At 46.7% G+C, this 21,267-nt stretch overlaps 2 protein-coding genes across 3 annotated transcripts in view; one reads left to right on the forward strand and one right to left on the reverse strand.

Annotated features, from left to right (window-relative positions):
• Window positions 1-2,642, reverse strand: part of SUMF1 (sulfatase modifying factor 1) — a 37,980-nt gene extending 35,338 nt beyond the window's left edge. Inside the window, exon 1 of one of the 2 annotated variants that reach the window (XM_076346698.1) lies at window positions 2,430-2,642. In XM_076346698.1, the coding sequence (XP_076202813.1) occupies window positions 2,430-2,642 (213 nt within the window). The remainder of the gene's footprint in view (window positions 1-2,429) is intronic. The other variant, XM_076346699.1, reaches the window with a different exon arrangement.
• A 169-nt stretch (window positions 2,643-2,811) lies between these two features.
• ITPR1 (inositol 1,4,5-trisphosphate receptor type 1) overlaps window positions 2,812-21,267 on the forward strand; it is a 187,309-nt gene continuing 168,853 nt past the window's right edge. Inside the window, exons 1-2 of the mRNA XM_076346702.1 lie at window positions 2,812-2,970; window positions 3,713-3,812. The gene's annotated coding sequence lies outside the window, so the exon portion shown is untranslated. The remainder of the gene's footprint in view (window positions 2,971-3,712; window positions 3,813-21,267) is intronic.

Below are 21,267 nucleotides of genomic sequence, written 5' to 3' on the forward strand. Positions count from 1 at the left end.
AAGCATGTGAAAAACTAACTCTCGCGTTACAGCCTAGCATTCGTTTCCAAAACCTGAAAAATCTCGATAGATTGCCAGTCTATGTTCAGCTAGCAATGTCCAAAGGCTTCCTTATGAACCTGCTGCTTTTGCAGCCCTCTCACATGGTTACAACTGAGACTTCTGGCATGTCCACCAATGTTGTGTCCAACTGATACCAGATATTGATCCCGCAGGATTATCCTTCCCCACCAAGGCTCATTTGACAGCTCCACCTCCTGCTTGGAAATTGGACCTTCCTTCGACAGCCAGCTTTATGATAATACCGCATCATAGGGTGCAAGGCTCGGATGTCTGACAGCGCTCTTCAGCTGAGAACAGTAGAATACAACACTAAGTGAAGAACAGATTTTCGGCACAGACATCACATCCAGAAACCACATTTGTATAGTTAATTAAGCAGCTTTAACATCCAGTTTTAAAACACAGGTAGAGATTAGTTCCTTGGTGTTATCTAAGAAATATCAAAGTTGAACTACGGAGACAGAAATCCAACAGCAGGGGCTGACAGATACCTCATTCACCATATTAGGTAGACTATGCAACAATGATTTCCTGTATCTTCACAATATTACTTAGCTACCGCATGCAGTTCATTATCCTCGAAGCTCAACTTCAAGAGGGACTACATTTGCCTATGATTATACTTATGTTGAAAGTATTACGGTAATGTAGAGCAGACCCACTAAATACCAGCTCCCCAGTTCTAAAAATGTAGTGGAAATAAGTAATCTCATTTGTGGTTGAGGTAGAGGCTAATTCTTCCCCTGCTTCTCTTTTAGTGAAAATGTTTTCTAGCTAAGCATAATCAAGTTATGTTGTGAACATAGCTTAAAAACCAGCAGTAATTAGTTTTCATTTACCTACTGTTGAAGTTGCCAGCTGCCTGTCAAATGGTTTTTTCACCCTACAGTGAGACCCACAGTGAAATGCAGAAATTTATTACATATAACGTATATTAGTGACATAGAGCTCAAGTGCAATATGGATTATTTAATTCATATTCTTTAATTATTCTCAAATTTCTTACGTGCAGCCTGCAATAGTAAAGCCATAGTTACCACTGTGCATCCTTCCCTCTACTTGGTAAGTTTCCACACTGCCTGTGTGACACAGGCTTTTTCCAAGATGACACAGCTTCCCAGTGTTACAACACCAAGAAGCACTTAGAGAGGCAGCCCCTCACGTTTTCACTATTTGCAAGCCATCTCGCACAAGAACAAGATCCAAGTCTGCTGTGATATAATTTTGTCTGCCAAAGTTTGCCAGCACCTTTCGTGAAATGAAACAGCAATCCCATTCCTAATAACTGAAGGTATCTCATCCAGTGAGGCATTTGGTCTCCAACGATACCAAGAGTCTCAGTATCCCTTTGCAGTAAGCACCGTCATAGCACATCAAACCACTTTAAACACCGCCTTCATCAAGAAGGCACATTCAGCTCAGGACGGTGTCTTTCAGAAGAGCAGCAACAACAGCAGCAATAGAAAGGAATAAGCAATTAGAGAGACTTTCGCTTGAAGAGAACTGGAAAGGCTATCTAGATATGGATACATATATGATAGCTTTGCTGAAATACACACAAGAGACCCCACACAAGAGACCCCACACATCGCTTGTCAGCATTTCAATTCCATTGATACCAACACAGACCTAAGAGAGATGGGTGGGGGGCAAACCAGAGCCGCAGTAGTACCGATATTCACCAAATAAGAGACTACCCTAACAGAGCTACCACCTCCCCGGGCCGTACGGCAACAGACAGCCCCGCTGAAGGGAGTACTCTGGCACACGTACACCCAGCGTCAGCCAGTTAAAGGTGTAGGGAGGCCTGCCAAAACAAACAGCCGAGAAAAACCACCTCGAATCGGTTCGTCACGTCTCGGCTTTGCACCGGGAGGAGCGGTCAGGGTGGACACGGGTGGGGACGCAGGGAAGGCCACCAGGACACGGGCACCGCTGCCCAGGCCTCCCTCCATCTTCAGGAGCACCCAAACGGCCCGGGAGCCGGTCGGGCTCTCTGAGCGGGAAAAGCGAGACGGGACCAGCGCAGCACCCGTGCCCAAGCAGAGGTTCTCAGGAATGAGGCCCAAGAGGGCTGCGAAGCAGCTTTAATTTGAGTTTGTACGCAGAAGCCCGCTCGCTCGGGGGTCTCCGTTAACCCCCGAGCCCCGCAGGAGGCCCTGCTTCGCCCAACACCGCCGGGGACGCCCCACGGCCCGGCCCGGCCCGCCGCTCCCGCCCGCCCCCTCAGCGCGCTCGGCCTCCCGCCCCAGGGCGCGGCGACAGCCGCCTGGCGGGCTGGGGCGGCGCGCGCCACTCCCCCCGCCCCACGCGCGCCTCGCCTCGCCTCGCCTCGCCTCGCCCCCCGCGCGCGCCCCGCCGCTCACCGGCCCGTGCCCAGCGCTCCGGCTGCCGCTCGCCGCCGCCGCCACCGAGTACCGCCGCGCTGCCAGCTCCCGCCCGCCCCCGCCCCGGCTAGCGCCGCACCCGCAGTCCCCGCCGGGTCCTGCCTCCTCAGCTGCTCCGGCGGCTGCCGCCAGCCCCAGCAGCAGGAAGAGGCAGCGGGGCACCCAGGCATCGGCTGCTGCGGGCGCAGCCATGTTGGCGGAGGCGCCACGTGCCGCCGGCGGTCAGGTGACGAGCCGCGCCTTAAAGGGGCATTGCCGCGTCCCGGGGCGGGCCGGAGGGGCCGGGTGGCGGAGGCGGGCCCTCTGTGCCCGCCCCGCCCCCCGGGGAGGCTGTTCGCGCGCCTCAGGGGGAGCTGGGGCGCTGCCGCCTGGCTCGGCCCCCACAGGGACCCCGCCGGCAGGCGCCCCCGCAGTCCCGCGAAGAGCAGCGCCCGGCGCTGCCCGGTGAGGCGGGCCGGGCCGGTCTCACCCCACGCGAAGCGCACAGATACTTGTAGAGTTTGTGTTTTGTCTCCGACAGGTACGTGTGGCTTTGTGAGAAGAGTGAGGGAGCGGGGGGAGGATGGATCACTGGAGCGAGGGAGAGACATCCCCGTCAGGCGCACCCTGGGAGGGTGGCCCTGTCCCCCAGAGCCTCTTGTAGGCTACCGCTAGTCATTCCTGAGTTGGATTTGAAGTTTGCCTTTCCATTGCCTAAAAATAACCAGGTGCTGAAGCAAACATGGCCTAAATAAAGCACACAGACCTGTGCTTTTGCAGAGACACTGTACCCAGTGCTCTGGTACTTAACGGACGGTATTTAATGTATACGGTATTCAGGTTTATTCAAGATGTATGTCCAGTACTTGTTACAATTAACATTCTTGAGGAAAATACGTACATGAAATGAACACAGATAGGCCTGTGTTCCTGAAAATAATTTCTTAACTATCCATCAATATAATCCCGTGGCACAACACAGTTGTTTACTGCTCATTTCACCTCCATGGGGAAAAAATAGGGAAATACAAGTGCTTCCTTTAAGTATTCCCACTGTTTGTAGCTGACCGATTATGTTACTTAGCAATATTCGTAGTAAGGAGAAGTTCAAATTGTGTGTAGGTATCGCTCAGCAGAAGTGAGGACCGGCCCATTTGTAAACTCTCTCGGAAATCACTGCTAGTGACTTGCACCAAGGATAGTGTTCTCGAGGCCTTGGTCTCTGTCTGAGGCCATCGGTATTCATGTGTGTTTTAAGCTCTTTCTTTCTTTCTCTTTTGCAGTAAATTGCTGCAACGAAACTGCAACTGAAGGACAGCCACCAGCATGTAGATAGCATTAATGTCAGAGACTCGTACAAGGTGCAGGTCTAAGGCCCAAAAAGTAAGTGCTTACACCTTTGACTGTGTTCAGTAGCAGTACGCAATGTAAGAGTGTGTACATGCCTTCCTCCTAAGAGAACCCTCGTCTCCTCTATTAATGGGGGATGGTGCAACTCAGCATCATTTCAGAATAAGGACTTAGGAAAAAATAAAGAAATGGTAAATTCCTTGGGCACTTCTGTTTGTGTATCTATCCCGGGATTTTGATTTTTCACACTTAAAAATGGATTTTACCAAGTATGACACAACCAGTCTTCATGGCAAAAACATCACCACGGAGGGGGGAAAAACATCACTGGAGGGGGAAAAGAAGAAACCTGCTTTTCTTTCCAAGTGAGCATCCAATCCTGTTACTGCAGTTTTGGGGTTTTTTTACAGGAGTTTTCAGTTCAGATGACCGAGAAGGAGTTTGTCACAAGCCAGGTGAATGGCAACATACTAGTGTACAAGCCAAGCAGGTCAGGAATGGAAACGTACTTTATAGAGGCACAATGGCCTCCTGCTTTGCTCTTGGAAGAGGCAGCAATTTGCTGTTAGTAGCAAGAAGTAAATTACTACCCCACTCTGTGCCAGCTCCTCTGGCTGGGACTTTGTGATCAGAGCAAAGGCTCTCCCCACTCACTGTCCCCCTGCTAAGGAGCTGGGGGAGTAGCAGGTGCAGATGCCTGCTTTCTTGTGTGACATAAGTCCAAAGTCCTGCTATCTCATTCACAGGCAGAAAGGGTGCGCTGCTTTTGTATGCCCGTGTACGCATTGCACAGTCAAGGTACATAGCCTAAGGCAGATGATGATCAGCTGTCTCAATCCAGAACTGTCAATACCTTCTACATCAGGGAACTGGTAGTGCCCTTGTTTTCCTTCATTTTTCCTGTGGTTCACTGTAGTTGTTGAAGATTCTGGTGCTCTGTCATTGTCCTGGTTTCAGCTGGGATAGAGTTACTTTTCTTCCTAGTTGCGGGTATAGTGCTGTGTTTTCGATTTAGTATGAGTGTAATGTTGATAACACACTGATGTTTTAGTTGTTGCTGAGCAGTGCTTACGCTAAGTCAAGGACTTTTCAGCTTCTCATACTGCCCTGCCAGCAAGTAGGCTGGGGGTGCACAAGAAGCTGGGAGGGGACACAGCCAGGACAGCTGACCCCAACTGGCCAAAGGGATATTCCATACCATGTGACGTCATGCTGAACAAAAACTGGGGGGAGTTGGCTGGGGGGCGGGGGGGTCGCAGCCGCTGCTCAGGAGCTGGCTGGGCATCGGTCAGTGGGTGGTGAGCAATTGCATTGTGCATCACTTGTTTTGTATATTCTTTCATCATTATTATTATTATTTTCCCTTCCTTTTCTGTCCTATTACATTGTCTTTATCTTAACCCACTAGTTCTACCTTTTTTCCGATTCTCTCCCCCATCCCAGTGTGGGGGAGTGAGCGAACGGCTGCGTGGGGTTTAGCTGCCTGCCGGGTTAAACCACGACAGTCGTGTAAATCTTTACTTTGTGTGGGAGCTTCTGTTCAGGACTGTCAGCAGAATGAATCTTCTGAATCCTCCACTATGCTGAAAGAAATCTTTACTCATTCTGTGGGATATTAATTCAAAATATTTAATGTAATTTTTCCCTATACAAATCAGGACTGTGCAGCAAAAAGAAGCATGGCCATCGTGAAGGAGAGTTTGGGATTTTTTGTTGTCTTGTATTAGTACTGGAAAGGAACAGTACTCAACTGTATTTGCTGTATGAAATTTTACTGTGTGTAAAATGACAGTGCTGGCAGTCTCCACAAGCATGCATTTCAATTATCCATCACTAGTCCCTTTTGCCATGTGATGTACTTAGAAAAGTAACAGAGTGCAGGAAAACAAAAGAATACAAATTTAATTATAAAATCAACCCTTGCTGCTTTGGGGTCAGAAAATGCAAACATTCCTCTTATGTTGAGGCAGCGATCCTAGCTCTGTGCATTAATGAATCTCTATGGAAATGCAAAGTAAATGTAACATTTTCTCCCTCCAAATTTCCAATGCAATTTACTGAAATGACAGCAAAATCTAGGTATCCAAATTCTACGGTTTTCTAGAACTGAAAACAGTCTGCCAGGATAACTTCCCCTCATTAAAGCCATGGGATTCTGGCGGCGTCATGATGGAATTCAAGAAAATCAGCTAATTTCCAATGAGGTGGGACAGTTCTCTAGTGTATCTTGCCCACTCATTGCTCGTTTTCCTAGAATTCTTTTCTGCATCGTTTGTGTACTTCCATCAGGAAGACTTATGTTCCTTATTCTCTCAGGAGACTAGATGAAATAATTACAGTTTGCTTCTGAGCAACATCCAACTTCTGGTTTGTAATCCTGAGGACTTCTGAGAACTTTCACTGGTGTCATTTATCGATCACGTTTGTGCTCCTAAGTCATTTGTTCACAGGCAGCTAATCTCTTCCACACAGGGTTTAAGTATTCTCTTTCCTCGTGCTGAGTGCACCATGCTTCAGAATTAAGACACTGATTTTGCTGTTATTAAAATATTACAGAAATGAGAGACTTTTCAGCACTTAGCTGAAAAGCTGAGATGTTGCCTAGCATTTGTCCCTATTGTTAGTAGCGCTTTTCATCTCCTAGTGCTGCAGTGCTGGCATGGACAGCTCTGATGACGGGAAGCTTTTGTGATCATCTACCTCATCATGAAGACCAGCCACGAGCAAGATTAGACGGTTTGATCCTTAGAGTCCTGGTGGTTGCCTGGAATATCTTCTGTTCTAATGTTTCTTCCAGGGCTGCTGATTGTGCAGCTGAACCAACAGCAGAGACAAAAAAATGTGCAAACCCATCCAGCAGGCTGGAGTGCTTTCCATCCAAAATAGTCCAAAGAAGTCAACAGTTAATTGCAAATTCGGCAGCATAAAACAAGACAATATTGTTCTTATTCTCAGCAAATAAAAGACTTCAAACTTCATCCTAACATCTTTCATCAATGTTGAATTCACATAACTGCTACAAATAAGGTAGTGATGGACCAGAATAAGGTTCAAAAAAGAGAAAAAGAACAGAGTTCTCCAATAGCAAAAAAAAAAAAAATCTCTTGCAAGGTGTTTTCCTGTGACTGGAATCACATATGTGATTGAGCTAAACATTTATATTATAGCACTCTAAAGACTGAAGTGATATCTACCAAGTAGTATTTTTTCCACTATTTCCTCTCTGAATTCGTGAACGCTTCTCATTCCTTAGACCCTCTTTGTGTACGTGCGTGTAGTCTAAGCCCAACCCCTTGTTTGCTACTGAGCGAAAAGGACTCTATTCCCCACCTCAGGGGCTACCTGCTGTAGTTCACATTATCAATGAAACAGTTGCTTTAAGAGAATAACTCTATGGTACTTCTGAGTGTAAAATTTTTCATTTCCAGACTGCCCTACCATTTCATCTCTTCTTAAAGCTATAAGATTATAGGAACCTTATGAACTCACCGTGCCTGCAGCAGCATCCCAAAGCAAGTTCCTAAAGAGAAATGGAAACATTTTCCACTGTTGGAAATTTTCATGATTGTCTTGTCTTTGCCAGTACCCCTTCAAATCTAGCAAGGTCTTTGCAGTACTTGATCAGTATTTTTGGCTGAAGGGCCTTCAGTAGCACAAACTCCACAGCCTTTGAAGAACTGACCGAGACCCAGAAGCAAATGTAGTCCAGGAGAGAAAATGTAGCCTTTGATATTCTACCTTCCGGAGAGGCTGCAAGGTCAGAGGACTGATAGGCTGCAGAAGGAGCAGGAGACAAATGGCATGACTGCTGCAGGAGAAGCATGGAGAGACGTATGCGACTCTTTGGACAACGAACTGAGGATCTGCAGACTGGGATAGAGCAGAATGTCCCCAGGTCTCCTCTGCTGTCTCATATGCATCCCATATTCACAGAACTTCATGCTGTCAGGTTGGGTGTGGCTGGGGGACCCGTTCGTCCCCCGTCTGTGGGAAATCCCCCAAAACTGTGGCTTATGTTACATGCAATTTCTAACATACTGCGGCTGCTCTTATTTAGCACTCAGTGATGAAGATATTCCAAGGCATACTTCTAGCGTAACCACTGAAGGTGTTCAGTGGGCAAAGCTCCTTGCTTTAGTGACAGTCCTTATGTCACTGCCTAAGTGCACCAGACGTTCTAGCCATTCGCTGTCCTCAGCTTACTAAACTCATCCAGAGATTAGATTTGATTACACGAGAATTCATTAGGATTACCTAATGATATTAGGCACCATTACTCTGCCAAATTTCTGATGAGTAATGGCTTGTAGTATTGCAGCCACCTATGAAAATCATAGAACTCTATTCACTGACCTTCGCTTAAGTTCCTAAGTCATGGACTTCAACTTCTGCATATTCTTGCTTGATAGCCATAATTACAACCCCTCTGATGTTATTTTTTAAATGAAGAACCGATATAGTGGTAGGTTGTGTTGAATCGGACCGCTGGCCGATCCGGACTTGTTCCCTTTCTCCAGCGGCGGTCCGCTGCTGTAGAGAGGGAAACAAGCAATGAGGATGGCGGCAGCAGTTACACACCGTTTCCTATCTGTTATCTAAGGCAGCAGGCAGGTGCGGGTGGAAGTGAGAGGAGGGAAGTGTTTTCTTCACCTTATGCCAATTAAAGTGATACAGCAGTTCTGCAGCGCAAACGTTGCATCCACTTTGTGCTGTGAGGCACTTTGTGCTGCCAAACATAGCGACTCGTACCCTACAGAGGGCATAAAAATGACGGTATTATCTCAGACTATATACCTTGGCTAATATTTTAAGGACAAATAATTGCATCATGTAATAAATAAAAGGAAACATTACTTATTTTTTTATCACTGCTGGTCATGCTGGCTTAAGTTGCGTTGTCAGTAGACAGGCTTTAACGTTAGCAGCATCCCTACGCCAGATAGTCTTACTGAAGAAGAAACCAAGTAAAACTCACTGCTTTCAAAGTTTTAAACCGTTCTTCTGCAGCGTAGCTGCTTCACCCCACATTACCGCACTTCCGTACAGCTGACCGTTCTCAGCAAAAGGCTCTTATCTCCCAATAACTGAACCACCCCAGAAGTGAAAGCAGTGTGTGTAAATAACCTTGCAAAATCTCAGCCCCTAGCGCGTAAGCGCAAGGCTTTCGGCGTGATCTCCCCTATTTTCCGCTTCCCAAACCGTGCTACGACCTGCATTTACCAAGTATTTACTTTTCCCGGCTTGGTTTTCTCGCAGTTTATGTGTCCGGTAAAGCAGTGCCGGTGTACCCCGCTACTCCTCGGCGGCAGGTGGGCGCTTCGGGAAAGCTGTCCCACCTGTCTCCCGCCGCCCGCCCGGTGCCGGGGCTCTCCACGACGCCCCCCCCCCCCCCGATGAAATACAGTTTCGAGCCCCCGAACTTAGGACGACCGCAAGTTTTGGACACACAGACCTGTGGGAGTCTCGGCCACCGGCGGGAGCCGACAGCCGGCAGAGCCCCGGCCCGGCGAGCCCGCGGCGCCGGCACCGCTCCGGGGGTCGTCCCGGGGGTCGCCCCGTCCCGCCCTGCCCTGCCCTGCCCGCCGGTTCGGGGCGCGGCGCGGGGCACGCCGGGAGTTGTAGTCCCGCGGGGGCGCTCCCCGGCGGCGGCGCGGCGCCGCCAGGACTCCGCTACCCAGAGAGCCCCGCGGGGCTATATAAGGCGCGGCGGCGAGCTCCGAGCGCAGTGACCATGTGGATGTGCGGCTGAGGCGGCGGCGGGCGGGGGGAGCTCGGCGCAGCCTCCATCCTAACGGGACCGGGCAGCGCCGCGCCGACAGCATGGGGCTGCCGAGCCGCCGCTAGCCCGCCCCGCCGCCACCGGAGCCAGGTAGGGCCGGGAGGCGGGAAGGGGCTGCGGCAGCGGCTGGGGAGGGGGCGGCGAGCCCGCCCCCCTCCGGCCGCCGGGGCAGCCCCCTTCTCCGGGACACCGCTGGGCTGCGGGCGCGGGGCCGCCCCGGGCGGGGCGGGGGGGGGGGGTTCGGGGGACGCAGCCCGCCGCCGAGCCGGTGCTGAGGCTGGGTCGGCGGAGCGGCGCTCAGCGGGGATGCCCGGCCGCGGGAGCCCCCGCAGGACCGGGCAGAGACCTCCCCGCCCTCCCGGCTCCGCAGCGCCTGTTGGCGCCCGGCGGTGCCGGGCGGAGGGGTGAGCGCTGCCGCCCCCGGGCCGTGCCGGGGCCGGGGTGGCCGCCCGCCCGGGGCTCGCCGCCGCTCCTCTCCGCGGGACGACCGAGGCCTCGGCGGTGGAGTAGCGTCTCCGCTCCAACTTTCCCCGTGTTGTTCCTCTCGCACTTGAGGCGCAGTTGCAAGGGATGTTTCGCGTTATGTAAACGCTTGCGAGCGCTAGTGGGGACTTGGCTATGGGCGATCTTATTCTTAAATGGTCAAAAGCGGGGCAACTGTGGGTGGATATTTCTGAGGGTCTCTGTAACTGGTCTGACAAGCCAAATATTTAGCTGTTTCCTGGACTACAATAACTGGACTTTTGCGGGGGGGAGGAGGCACATGTGCATTCCCCATATACGTGGGATGTGCCGTAATTCTGAGCGGGTTTACGTCTTCATGCTGAAAGCTCAATTATTGCTAGTTACACTGGTTGTTTTGGGGCTGAAGACTGCCTTGTGGCTCCTCTGACTGTGCAGGAAGGCTACGTGTGCCTGTTGCTCCACGGACCCTCGTTGTGTTACCCTGGGTGTGGCGGGGCTTTGCTGTAGAGCTCCATGCCACAGTGGGCTTGATGCAGCGGCAATGGCTTGGGGTCGGTCAGGCTTTCCCCTCTAGTATAAAACCTCTTTGCCCCATGTGGGTTCAGTCTGGTTCACAGCAGTTTGTATAAAAAACTCCCAACAGGTGAAAGGTTTGAATTACTGCGTCAAATGTATTGCCTTACGCACCGTGCAACAGTTCGCATGTGCCTGCTCAACTGCAGATGGATTGGGCTGTGGTGTTGCTACTCGCAAATCAGGAAAGGAGTACATGGCTAATACAATCCAGATCCTTGCCTTATGAAGATTTAGTGACTCGAAGTCGTGTGTGGAGTAGTGTGCGTGTGTGGTAGCTGTTTGTTTTATTTATTAATGAGGGCCAGTACCTGTGCGTGTGTTTTGTTTCTTAAATGTGCACTTTGTTATTTGCCTTTGAGTTTCTTTTCCTATGCTCGGAAATTTGCCTGGTATCCCAGGACTTCCAAACCTGTTGAGCCAAAAGACTCGCTGACTCAGAGCCCAGTCCAAAGGCCCGCATTTGAATTGCTTTCCTCGCAGGGTTCAGTTGCGTGAGTGTGGGATGCGATGTGAAGCCAGTATCCACTTCTTTCCCTCGGTGGTTTCTCTGTGGCTAACGGGCTACCAGGCACTGGATTTTTGTTTGTTTATTTTCTGAACCTCTACTTCAAGCTAGTTTCCTCGCATAGCAAATATTCCAGGTTCTAAATGCTCAGTGGTTTTGCTGGTGTAAGGTCAGTGCCTGAAACAATAACAGTATTGCATGACCCTAGCGAAGCATTGGTTGACCAACACTGGTGGTTCAGTGAGTGGAGAAAACTGGTGGCGTTGATGGGGCCAAAAATTCTGGTGTAACAGGACACTTGACGAAACAAATGCGAAAGTTGACTGCTACAGAAACCAGCGACTTGAAATGGTCTGAATGTGTAGTGGTCAGTGTGTGTAAACCAAAAAAGGAAATGTGGAAATGAAAAACACAGTTCCAGTGTCTTTTCAAAACAAGCTGTTAGAGGAGTGCTGTCAACTAAGCTGTTTGTTGAGCTGTTTATTTCTAATGTGTTATTTAAGCCATCTTTTGTTTGTCAACAATAATTTTTTTCTTGTTAAAATACCTTACTCCACCATGAGATTACAGTGTTTGCTTAGATGAGTTTTTTCTCCATCTGCTTGTTTTGCAGCGTTGATTAAGCCTTGAAATAGGGAGTGATCTGGTTTCCTCTTACAGGGGTTCATAAATTAGGAAGTAAACAAACAGCAAGAGTAACTTTGGTTTGCCTTTGCAATTGTGGGGTGGAGCTTAACTGTGGGAAATAGTATATCTTTCTAAGATTTGCTGGTCCTGAACACCATTGTTGGAGGGTGGAAAAGGCCCTAGTGAAGAACACTGAAGGGGTGAGCACTTGGTTGATGCATTTCTTTGGTGACCGTTGTTGGAGCTGCAGGTCTGGTAAGAACAGCTGGATGGAGGAGGTGTACTGGGACTGATAAACAGGGTGGAGGGTGGTGTAAATGACAGCTATGGTCTCTGGTTGTAAACAAAGGGTGTAATGTGATCTTATTCGTGGCACCGTCAATCCTCTCACATCACCTCAACAAATCCATGTTGGTGTGCGGTAGATTAGAAAGTGGAAACATCAAGTTCAAATGAAGAAATAATTTCAAGTCCTGGCAGCTCACAAGTGCCATTGCAACTTAGAGGGAGACTTGCAGACCATGATGTCCTGCTGTTGTGTAATGTGAGGTCTTGGTCTAATTTTATAGTAACTCTTCTTGTAAAGGCAATGCTGAATGAGCATTACAACGTGGCAGTGTGAGAAGATGGCCAGTCACCTGCAAGGGTGGCAGATTTTGGATGAAATGTGCAAGCAAGATTTCAGCTCCTCCAGTACTCTGTGTGCGCACCAGGGGAAAGGTAACAGTCCGGGTGCCTCAAATACCTACTGGTGTGGTCCAGAAGCCTATTCTGGAAGCAGGAGCTCCTTTCAGCTGCTTCCTGTAAGATCAGCTGGTCTCTCCCGATAAATTGCTGAAATGGACAGTATTGAGGTGAAACATCTTTTTCAGTGCTATAAAGCAGGCTTAAAACAGGACCCAGGTATCTGGAGCCTTTGTCTTGCACCTGACCTTCGATGAAGCAGTCAGAAGAGCAGGTGTAGCCCGTTCTGGTTGTTTTGTTGACTGTGCTGTTCCCCTGTGATGCTGTGTGTGGTAATTCTTCAGTGCATAGCGTACTCCTTAGGAGTATCTGATGTGACAAGTTGCAGAGTGTACTGGGAGTCTTTGAGACATTATTGCCCCATAAATATAAGATAGTTGTAGGATTATGTCTTAAAGACGGGAGGAATCTCAAGATCCTGTGGGAGGTGGGATGAGGGTAGTGGCTCTGTAGTAGCTGGTAGACGAGCTACTCGCTTGCCCGTGGGTGAGTGTGAGGGAAGGCAGCTTCACCAAAGCAGTTTATGGAGACCAGAGGAGTTTAGAGGTAGAAAATGGTGTGCTGCTAGAAAGTTATGTAAATGTAATGCGACCGTGGTATTAATCCAGTTTCATAAACACCTTACGGTACATTCCAAATTAGTTTCTTCTGCTGCTGAGATAGCACCTTCACTAATTTCTGTTGCTCCAGTAGCCTGGAGCCTTTTTTCTACTGCTTTTGCGTGATAGTACAGAAGATGAGTTAAAAGCCATTGAGCAGTTTCATATAGTGGCCTGTGCTGGGTACAGACAGGTACTGCTTTACTGGGTGCTGTAAAGGAGAAGACTTGAAAAGCCAGTGGGCAGCATCTGCGGGCTGCTAAGCTGGATCCTATCTGTGTCCATAGCTATTCAAAATTATTCTTGTGCTCCTGTGCATCTCCCAGAGGCCGCTGCAGGAGGCAGGATGCCAAGCAGCACGAGCTTTGATCTGGCTCAATATTCCTTTCTGATTTCTGTTCCCGACGGACGCTACAAAAGCACTACAGCAATTATTGCCTGGTTCTCTGTCTTGGCACAGCTGGACGGTGGCTGGGTGTGGAGGCAGAACTCTTTCCAGGGTGCTGCAACTGCTCATTAGACTGGCAGAGGCAGCCGCAGGAAGTGTGTGTTATTCTCGCCTGTTCTGTACCTGTTGAGAAAGTACATTTCCAAGTCTTCAGAGCAGTTGTGTTTTATAGGACCAAATTATTTTTGGGGAAAAAAATTAAGATAAAATGAAAACTACAGGAACTGTAATTCAAATGAGGAAAGCTTCAAAATTTAGCTGTGGATTCTGAATTCAGAAAAGTTTCATTTTCATAGTTGTGGTTTTGGTTAAGCCTATCAAAACTTAGATCAGAACTTATTAACAGTGTTATATTGAGAGTAAAACGTCACTTCAGATCTGGGCAAGTTAACCCTCTAGAGAGAAAAATGTGTTAGAAACGCGCATGGAAGTATGCGTTATTTTGCTGATTTACGGCTTGTGGCGATGTAACTGCATCCTCACATGTCAGAATGTGAGGAGTGTTACAGAAGGCTGAGTGTTCATACCTCTCTGATCTTTTGGCTAAAGAGGTTATCAAAGGATGGTGAATAGTTCTGAGAAAACTGAATGCCAGATGAAGCAAATTTCTGGGTTAGGATGTTAGATAATGTTTCGGCTTTTGAAGTAATCTGATACTAAGCTATAAGGAAAGCGGCTTGGATGCTAGATCCGGATGTAATGATGTACACAACCAGTTCATTCTCTCCTCATCCCTGCCGTGTGCAAGATGTCTGCAGTCAGAAGGCTGTAATCTCTGTGTGTATACATGTAAGAAACTTCTGATCACAGTAGGCCAAAAAATGGCTACTGCCAAAAGGTTGTAGTTTGGTTTTTTTTTTAATTTCTGAGAATTGTTTAGTAGCAGTTTAGTATGAAACTTTTGCAAACATTTCTTTTGCACCTTGGCCCGTCCTGTCAACTTCTTCAGAAATCTGCCAAGAAGTTCTGAAGAAAAAAGTTTTGATTGCAGTCCAGATATGTCCTGTCTGCATGCCACTTCTTCTCGCTCTGAGAAGAGATGCATGGACACAAAGGCAAATACCTGAGTTGGCTGATGATGCTTGATCTAAAGGGTTAATTGAAAACTTATCTTACGATTAAAGTAACTCCGCAATCCTTGGCCACTCCTCCGTCTGTAAGGGTCAAGTAGATTCAGTTGCTAATGCTCTTTATGAGGTAAGGTGGTACAGTATTTTGAACCTTTGCTTCAGAAGAATGACTCAGACTTGCATTCTAGAAAATTACTGTTGGGGGGCCAACATGTACAAGTCAGCTTGGGAACTGGAGCTTTCATCTGTAAAGGAGCCCAGCCCATTGGGTTTTTTTAGATCAGCAGGGCTCAAAGTAGGTCCCCTGGCCACCAGTGGTTCTCCACACCTGCTGATCATGTGCTGGTAGTGGCTCCTCCTCTTCGGCTGCTTGTCACAGGCACTTAGGTTTTAGTCTGCAGACCTGGATGCCTGCTGAGGTGTCTAGGAGGGAAGAGCAGCGAGCTTACCCTTGTAGGGGTTGCCGCATCTGGAAGGCGAGAGAAGACTTACAAGCCTTCAATAGGAGAGACTTGCTAGTGGAAGAAAAGCATTAACTTTATTGCCGGTGGGGACCCAAGGCTACCAGGAGACATCCAGCAAAGCCCAGTCGTGGAAAACGACACCAGTGCCACCATGGAGGCCAGAGAACCCCCACCAAGGTGCGGTATTGGTGAAGGGAGAAATGGGAAGTGTAGGACATGGGAAGGGTGAAAGTGTTGGGCAAGTAGGGTCAGAGGGAGATGAGCAGATGCAGGCGGATGAAGGCTAGTGAGGCGGACAGACAAGGAAAATACTTTGATAAATTTAGGGCATATTGCATTTGCTAAAGAGTGTATATCTTGTGAGGAAGGAAGCGTGGAGGCTCGATGCGAGGAACGGGGCTATAGGAGACAGCCCGTTCTGTGGTGAAGCCTCAGCAGATATACAGCCATGCAAAATGAAATTGGGACTGTTCTGTACCTTCTCCTTCCCTGGCCATTTTTCTTCCTTGGCCGAACTCCAGTTGGTGGTATAAACCAAGCTTGCTCTCTTTCCCCATGACATTGGCTGCCCTGGTTCTTTTGGCATGTTCCAACTCTCTCCTTCTAATAGAAATATGCTGGAAAACGCAGTGTGCTTGTAGGGGCCTCGTCCAGAGGCTGACGTCTAAGCTGCCTTCTTCCATCAGGGTTAGAGCCAGTAAGTATGAACTTCAGTAAGTGCCTCTTGCTTTTAATGGGAGTAAAAAGATGCTGTCAGGTCATACTTGGTTTGAAACAAAAAATGATTTTTTTTTTTTCCCCTTGACAGTGTATCTTTAATAGTTTTTCTTTTTTCAGCTTTCTGCAGATGCCTATCAATAGGATCCGTCAGCTGCATTTCTTACATCAGTCTGATGGCTGCTGTATAAGATATCGCTGTCAAAGTGTAACTTCTGCCTAGTGCGTTGTTACGAGTGTGTTACTTTCAACCTGATTTTTCTGTAACTAGCTTGTCTGGTTGCACTGGGCAAATAAAACAAAATGCAGGCACTCTTTCTGAGGAGAAAAGGATGTCGTGCATGTTTGCTTTCCTGTATTGAGGATTTATTGAGGTTTAGGTTAACGAAATGAGTTACTCTTTCTCCCTGTTCCTTAAACTGATTTTTGTTGCACCTATGAAATAGTAACTTCTCAATAACTTTGTCATTGATATGGTAAAAAAAAAAAATTAAAAAACATTATCTGTGGAGTGGCGAATAGTATGAATAGAACATAACTAACTTGGCCATAGTCTTGCTGTATGAATTTACACACCTCTTCCAACTTCCTTCAAGAAAAGGGGGAAACGTATGCTTGATTAGATGTGCAATGAGACTGAGTTTCCTCCTGGGAGAAGAGGGGCGGTGTGGACCGGTGGATGGGGATTCAGGAGACCTGGATTCAAATCTGGGTTCTGAGTCTGACCCGCTGTGTGTCCTTGAGAAAGTCATAGCGCTGTGCTGCTTCCTCCTTCCCCTCTTCCACACCCTTCATCTTGCCTGTTCAGACTGCAAACTATAGAAGAATCTGCTGCGTTATAAGCGTTAGGAGGAAAAATACCTTCTCTGAGAAAGTGTGTTTCTCCTCTTTAATCTAACGGTTCATCGAATGACAATTTGTCGGCAGATAGCAGGCTTCTGGACATGAAAGGTTGCAGTTAAATGGAAAACAAGATCATGTGGTAGATAAATGTACCATGCTGATATTTTTTTAATGTGTAATCTCTAAAATGTAACTACATGTGCATAAAATTAGTACTGCTGAACCCTCTCAAAACCTAACGCGATTCCTGAGCTGCCTCCCACTGCAAGCGTGGGAGGGTGAGGATCCAGACGTTCGAGATGGCGTGGCTATGGGTCCCCTGTGCTGTTGTCGTTTTCCGCGTGCTACGAACAGCGTTGGTGGCTGAGAAACTGCAGGATTTCGCTCTGCTGTTGGCTTGGTGCTCAGCTGAGGAGTGAACGCACTTCCCCGAGATGGCCTGCTTGGTGCGTGGCACTTATCCCAGCTGCCTGTGCTCTGCTACCCAAAATCCGCTGTATTTGTCTTTCCCTGGTGTGTGCAAAGAGCTCCTTTTAGATTTGCTAAGTCAGGAGCTTTGCAAATGACAGTGCTTTGTCCTGCAGCCCCAGAAGAGTGATTATTCACTAGATGATCTTTTAAATAGAGCACTTCCTCTTTGCTTTGGCTGTTTTAATGGGATTCTTATGAATCTTTCTCACAGCCCTCAGGGACAAAACCTTCCTTTTTTTATTGAAATAAGAATGAGAAACATCAGGTTTTGGTTTCAGTTTTTAAAAACTTAGCTGTACCTGTAAAAATAGATACAGAATGCTGGGTGGGTGTTATCCAAACAGCCATGAGAAACATCAGTTAGGAGAAACATTGAATCAAGCCTATAGGGCCAAAGTTTCGGCCAAGTAATCTTGTTGTAAAGTTTGGATTTACCAAATTATTTAAGCATTGGACTTTCACTTAAATCTAGGGAGTCAGGGTTTGGGTGCATTTAAAAATTGTTAGCTTGCTTGGCCTAACTTACAAGTATTAAGGACCCAATTCCATTTGTTTCAAACACACTGACTTACCTGGTCTTGTGGGTTCTCAGTTGATCAAGTCTTGATGTAATGTTATCGATATCTGTTAATTTATGGATGATTCTTCAAATGCATGGCAACAGCTTATGTCATTAAGCCGTCCTTTATGTTGGCTTTTTTGTTATCTCTCTAATCTTAAACTCTGATCTTTTTTCTGTTAAAAACGGAAGCAAAATTAAACTTTCACTGTGGAGTTTCCTGTCTGCAGGAATGAAGTTGAAGCAGTTAAGTATGGTTTGACATTCTATTCTTACCTAAACAACCTAAATAGTGAAAAAGACTTTGATAAAGCGCAGCTCCAGTTTCTCTAACGGTACATATAAAATTGCCAGTCTATTTAATTGAGCACTAAACCGTAGTGAAAATATGATAATAGAGAACTGAGTACATCATGGGACTGCAAGGCACAGCAAGGAGCTTTTTTGCTCAAAACAAACATCATTAGAACCATCTTTAAGTCATTTGTATCCCGGTTGCTGGAAATCAAACTGTCAGCAATAAGACGTATTTGGTCTCGTTTATTTTACAAATAGGCTTTGCAGTTGTAGGTTAAAGTATTAAAATCCCACACAAAGCAGACACGTGAAATATGGTATCTGCAAAATAGCTTCAGATTCTTTGAAAAGCCTTTCAGCATTAAATTGCTTGAGATGAGGAATAGCATACTGCAGAAGTCTTGTTACAAACAGTCCCCATAAGGAGGGACTTCAAAAGGGGGCCTTGACTCTGCTATTCAAGGAAAGCAAACTTTCAGCATTGCTCTGAAGCCTGTTTTTTCTAACTTAGCATCAAGATCTAGATGAGTGATGGGAGAAATTAGCGTGAAATGTTTACAAAGCAGTTGCGTTTCCTATTCTGAGATCTTGAAAAAGCAGCTGTCTCATTAAGGTATTTGATATTTAACAGTCAGTTTGATTTCTAAGTGTTTGCACTGTTAATTCTGCTTTAACTACCGTTACGAAATGTGTTTTCCTGAGAAAATGGATTGACGTGTCTCAGAGCTGAATTTCAGTGACTATATCAAACTTATACCGGCTTCTTCAAGGCCATCAGGCTAAGCATATGATCTGCTTGTGCCTTCAAATATGACAGAGTCCTTCCAATCTTCCTGAAAGCCAGTGGAAACAGTTACGAGGGAGAGTCTGCAGAACTTCACCTTTTGGTTTGGAGAGGAACCGTAGTGCTTGTGGTAAAGGGCTTTGTACAAACCCTGTCAAAGTGCTTAGTTTGCATTTCAAGATTGGTTCTGTTCATTGGCTTTTGCTATATGAAATGCAGCTTGTTTTGAGGGTATGCACAAAATAATCTATAAGTAAGAATACAATACAAAATGAACCCTATAATTATGGCACTTTCTGTTCAGTCAGAAGACCAAACTCACAGTCTTGTGATACAGATTTGTGTTCACCAAAGCAGTACAGAGTAGTAGGGGAAAGGCAAGTCCTAAGACTCTTGAGGTGAATAGAAAGTTTTCCTGGGTTTAATTCACTGCCTGCATTTAGCTAATGCGTTTTCAGATCCAGTCCCATAGAGCAAAGCTATAGACTGGCAAAATGACTTTTAAAGCAGTGCCCTGCAATTCATGTGAAATTCAGCAGGTTTCTACATTTATTTTTTGGGGTAGCTTCTTAAACAGAGACTTAATTATATTTTCCTGTGCAGATAAACTGTATATAAAACATACTTAAAGACGCACTAACTTTTATATACATAATATACATGAGGAAGTCATCACCAACATAATTAGAAGAATTCAAGCTGTCAAGGCTTAAAAAATACTGTAGAATGCGTTCATCTTTCAGGTATTTTTTGATGTCTATGGGTAGATATCTACTTCTCAATGTACAGTCCACTCTTAGTTCACATTTCATTTCTCGTCCTAAAAATTAAGTCTGTCAAAATTAGTCTTCAGCTTAGTGGGAAAAGAACATTATTTTAAAATCATGTGTTGCTGCTGTCGATATTGCTGCCTCGTAATACTTGTTTGGAGAAACCTGACTTGCTTTTGCTAGATTTCTATGCTAATATTGCCACACTGCTATCGTTTCCTTATCAGAGTACTTCATCTCTGATTTTTCAAGTAAGCTTACCTAGAAGGAATCTTGTTTTCCTCCCAGTGTTTAAGTGGAAGAGGACGACAATGCTCCATGGCCAGGACACTGCCGTGTTACGGCTGGAACATGATGGATTTCTTGCAGGATTCCTCTCTTTCGAGGATGGGAGAATGCCATTAAAACTGGGATTGTGTGTAGTAATAACTGCAAATGTTCTCTTAGGGCCGTCCCTCCTCTAGTATTAATCGATTGCTCTTGGCACTGGCGTATCTAAAATAAATAAATTGCAGAGTAGTGGTTCTATTTGTCTACTGAGCACAATTGCTTTTTGAGCAGCGTGATTGTGCTTTTAGCTGTAAGGGCTGGGTACTGAGAGTGTGTGTGTGAGAATCCTCCTGCCCTGCGCTTCCAGGGGGCTTCTGGTGATCATCTCATGTCTTTGGCCAACGTGGTGTGGGAAGGGAAGCATCCCCTCCCTGAGGATGCGCACAGATGCTTCGGCTGACACGTCCAGGAGGGAACCTGTTCTCTTAAGTCCCTGTGGCCCGCCTGTGCTATGAACTGTGGATAGATGTGCCGAGGTTGACAGATTTTTAGTGCCTCAACTTCTGGGTTCTCCAGCTGAAGATTCCCATAGAGGTCTGATTTTGGGGGGATTAGCGTGGTCAGCTGATGTTGACAGTCAGAGCTGTTTATAAAAGGTTTTCCTACTGGGTACCTGGAAACTTTGCTCTTGAAAACCTTCCAGTTTTATTTTTTGTCTCAGATGTCCCAGTTGTCCTTCTCATCAGAGGTGGAAAACATTCAATTTGTGGTAGCTGATCATTTAGTCTTTAATGCAAATAATTGATCAATTAGTGGAGTAATTTTGTTAGGTGTCACAAGTCCCTTGTGAGGAGACTATGAAAGCAGCTTTCAAGTAAGCTAAATCAGTTTAGAAATTATTCTCTCTACTTGTAAATCTTGTATGTAAGGAGGCCTGTTGGGTCATTTAGTCCCTCACTCCATCTGCCAGTTCAGCATGTTCCTGAGCACTGGCCAACCTTGGAAACAGCATGTTTAAAGATAAATGTCAGAAGACTGACTTCTGGTATTCCGTTATTAAAGAACGTGATAGATGTAGACAGCATTCATCATACCAGTTTTGACTGTGGGAAAGCCTTAGGATAAATAGGTATTTTAGAGAGAGGCTCACCCTACTTGGAATTGGCAGCATGCTTCACGAGAGCAGTGGAGGCACACTCCATCCGAGTATCTCCTGTTGCGTTGGAGATAACATCATGCTATGATTGGCATTAAAACAGTATTCAAAAAAGAATACAAGGAAGGGATGAGTGAGGACTTAAGTGCTAAATACTGCATCCCCGAGAAAAGCCTTAAAAAATAAGGTTATTGTAGCCAGATCAACCTTTGTAAGTCTTAACTCCAGCAAAGCTGATGACCAGCAGGAAGCATGAGGAGCATGGCTCTCCTGTTTGGGAATAGGAGAGGCTGGGGTTCAGCAGTGCCGCAGGCAGCTTGCACCCTGAGGTGCACAGAAGCAGA

This window comes from Aptenodytes patagonicus, chromosome 8 (assembly GCF_965638725.1).
Source record: "Aptenodytes patagonicus chromosome 8, bAptPat1.pri.cur, whole genome shotgun sequence".
NCBI classification, from domain to species: domain Eukaryota; kingdom Metazoa; phylum Chordata; class Aves; order Sphenisciformes; family Spheniscidae; genus Aptenodytes; species Aptenodytes patagonicus.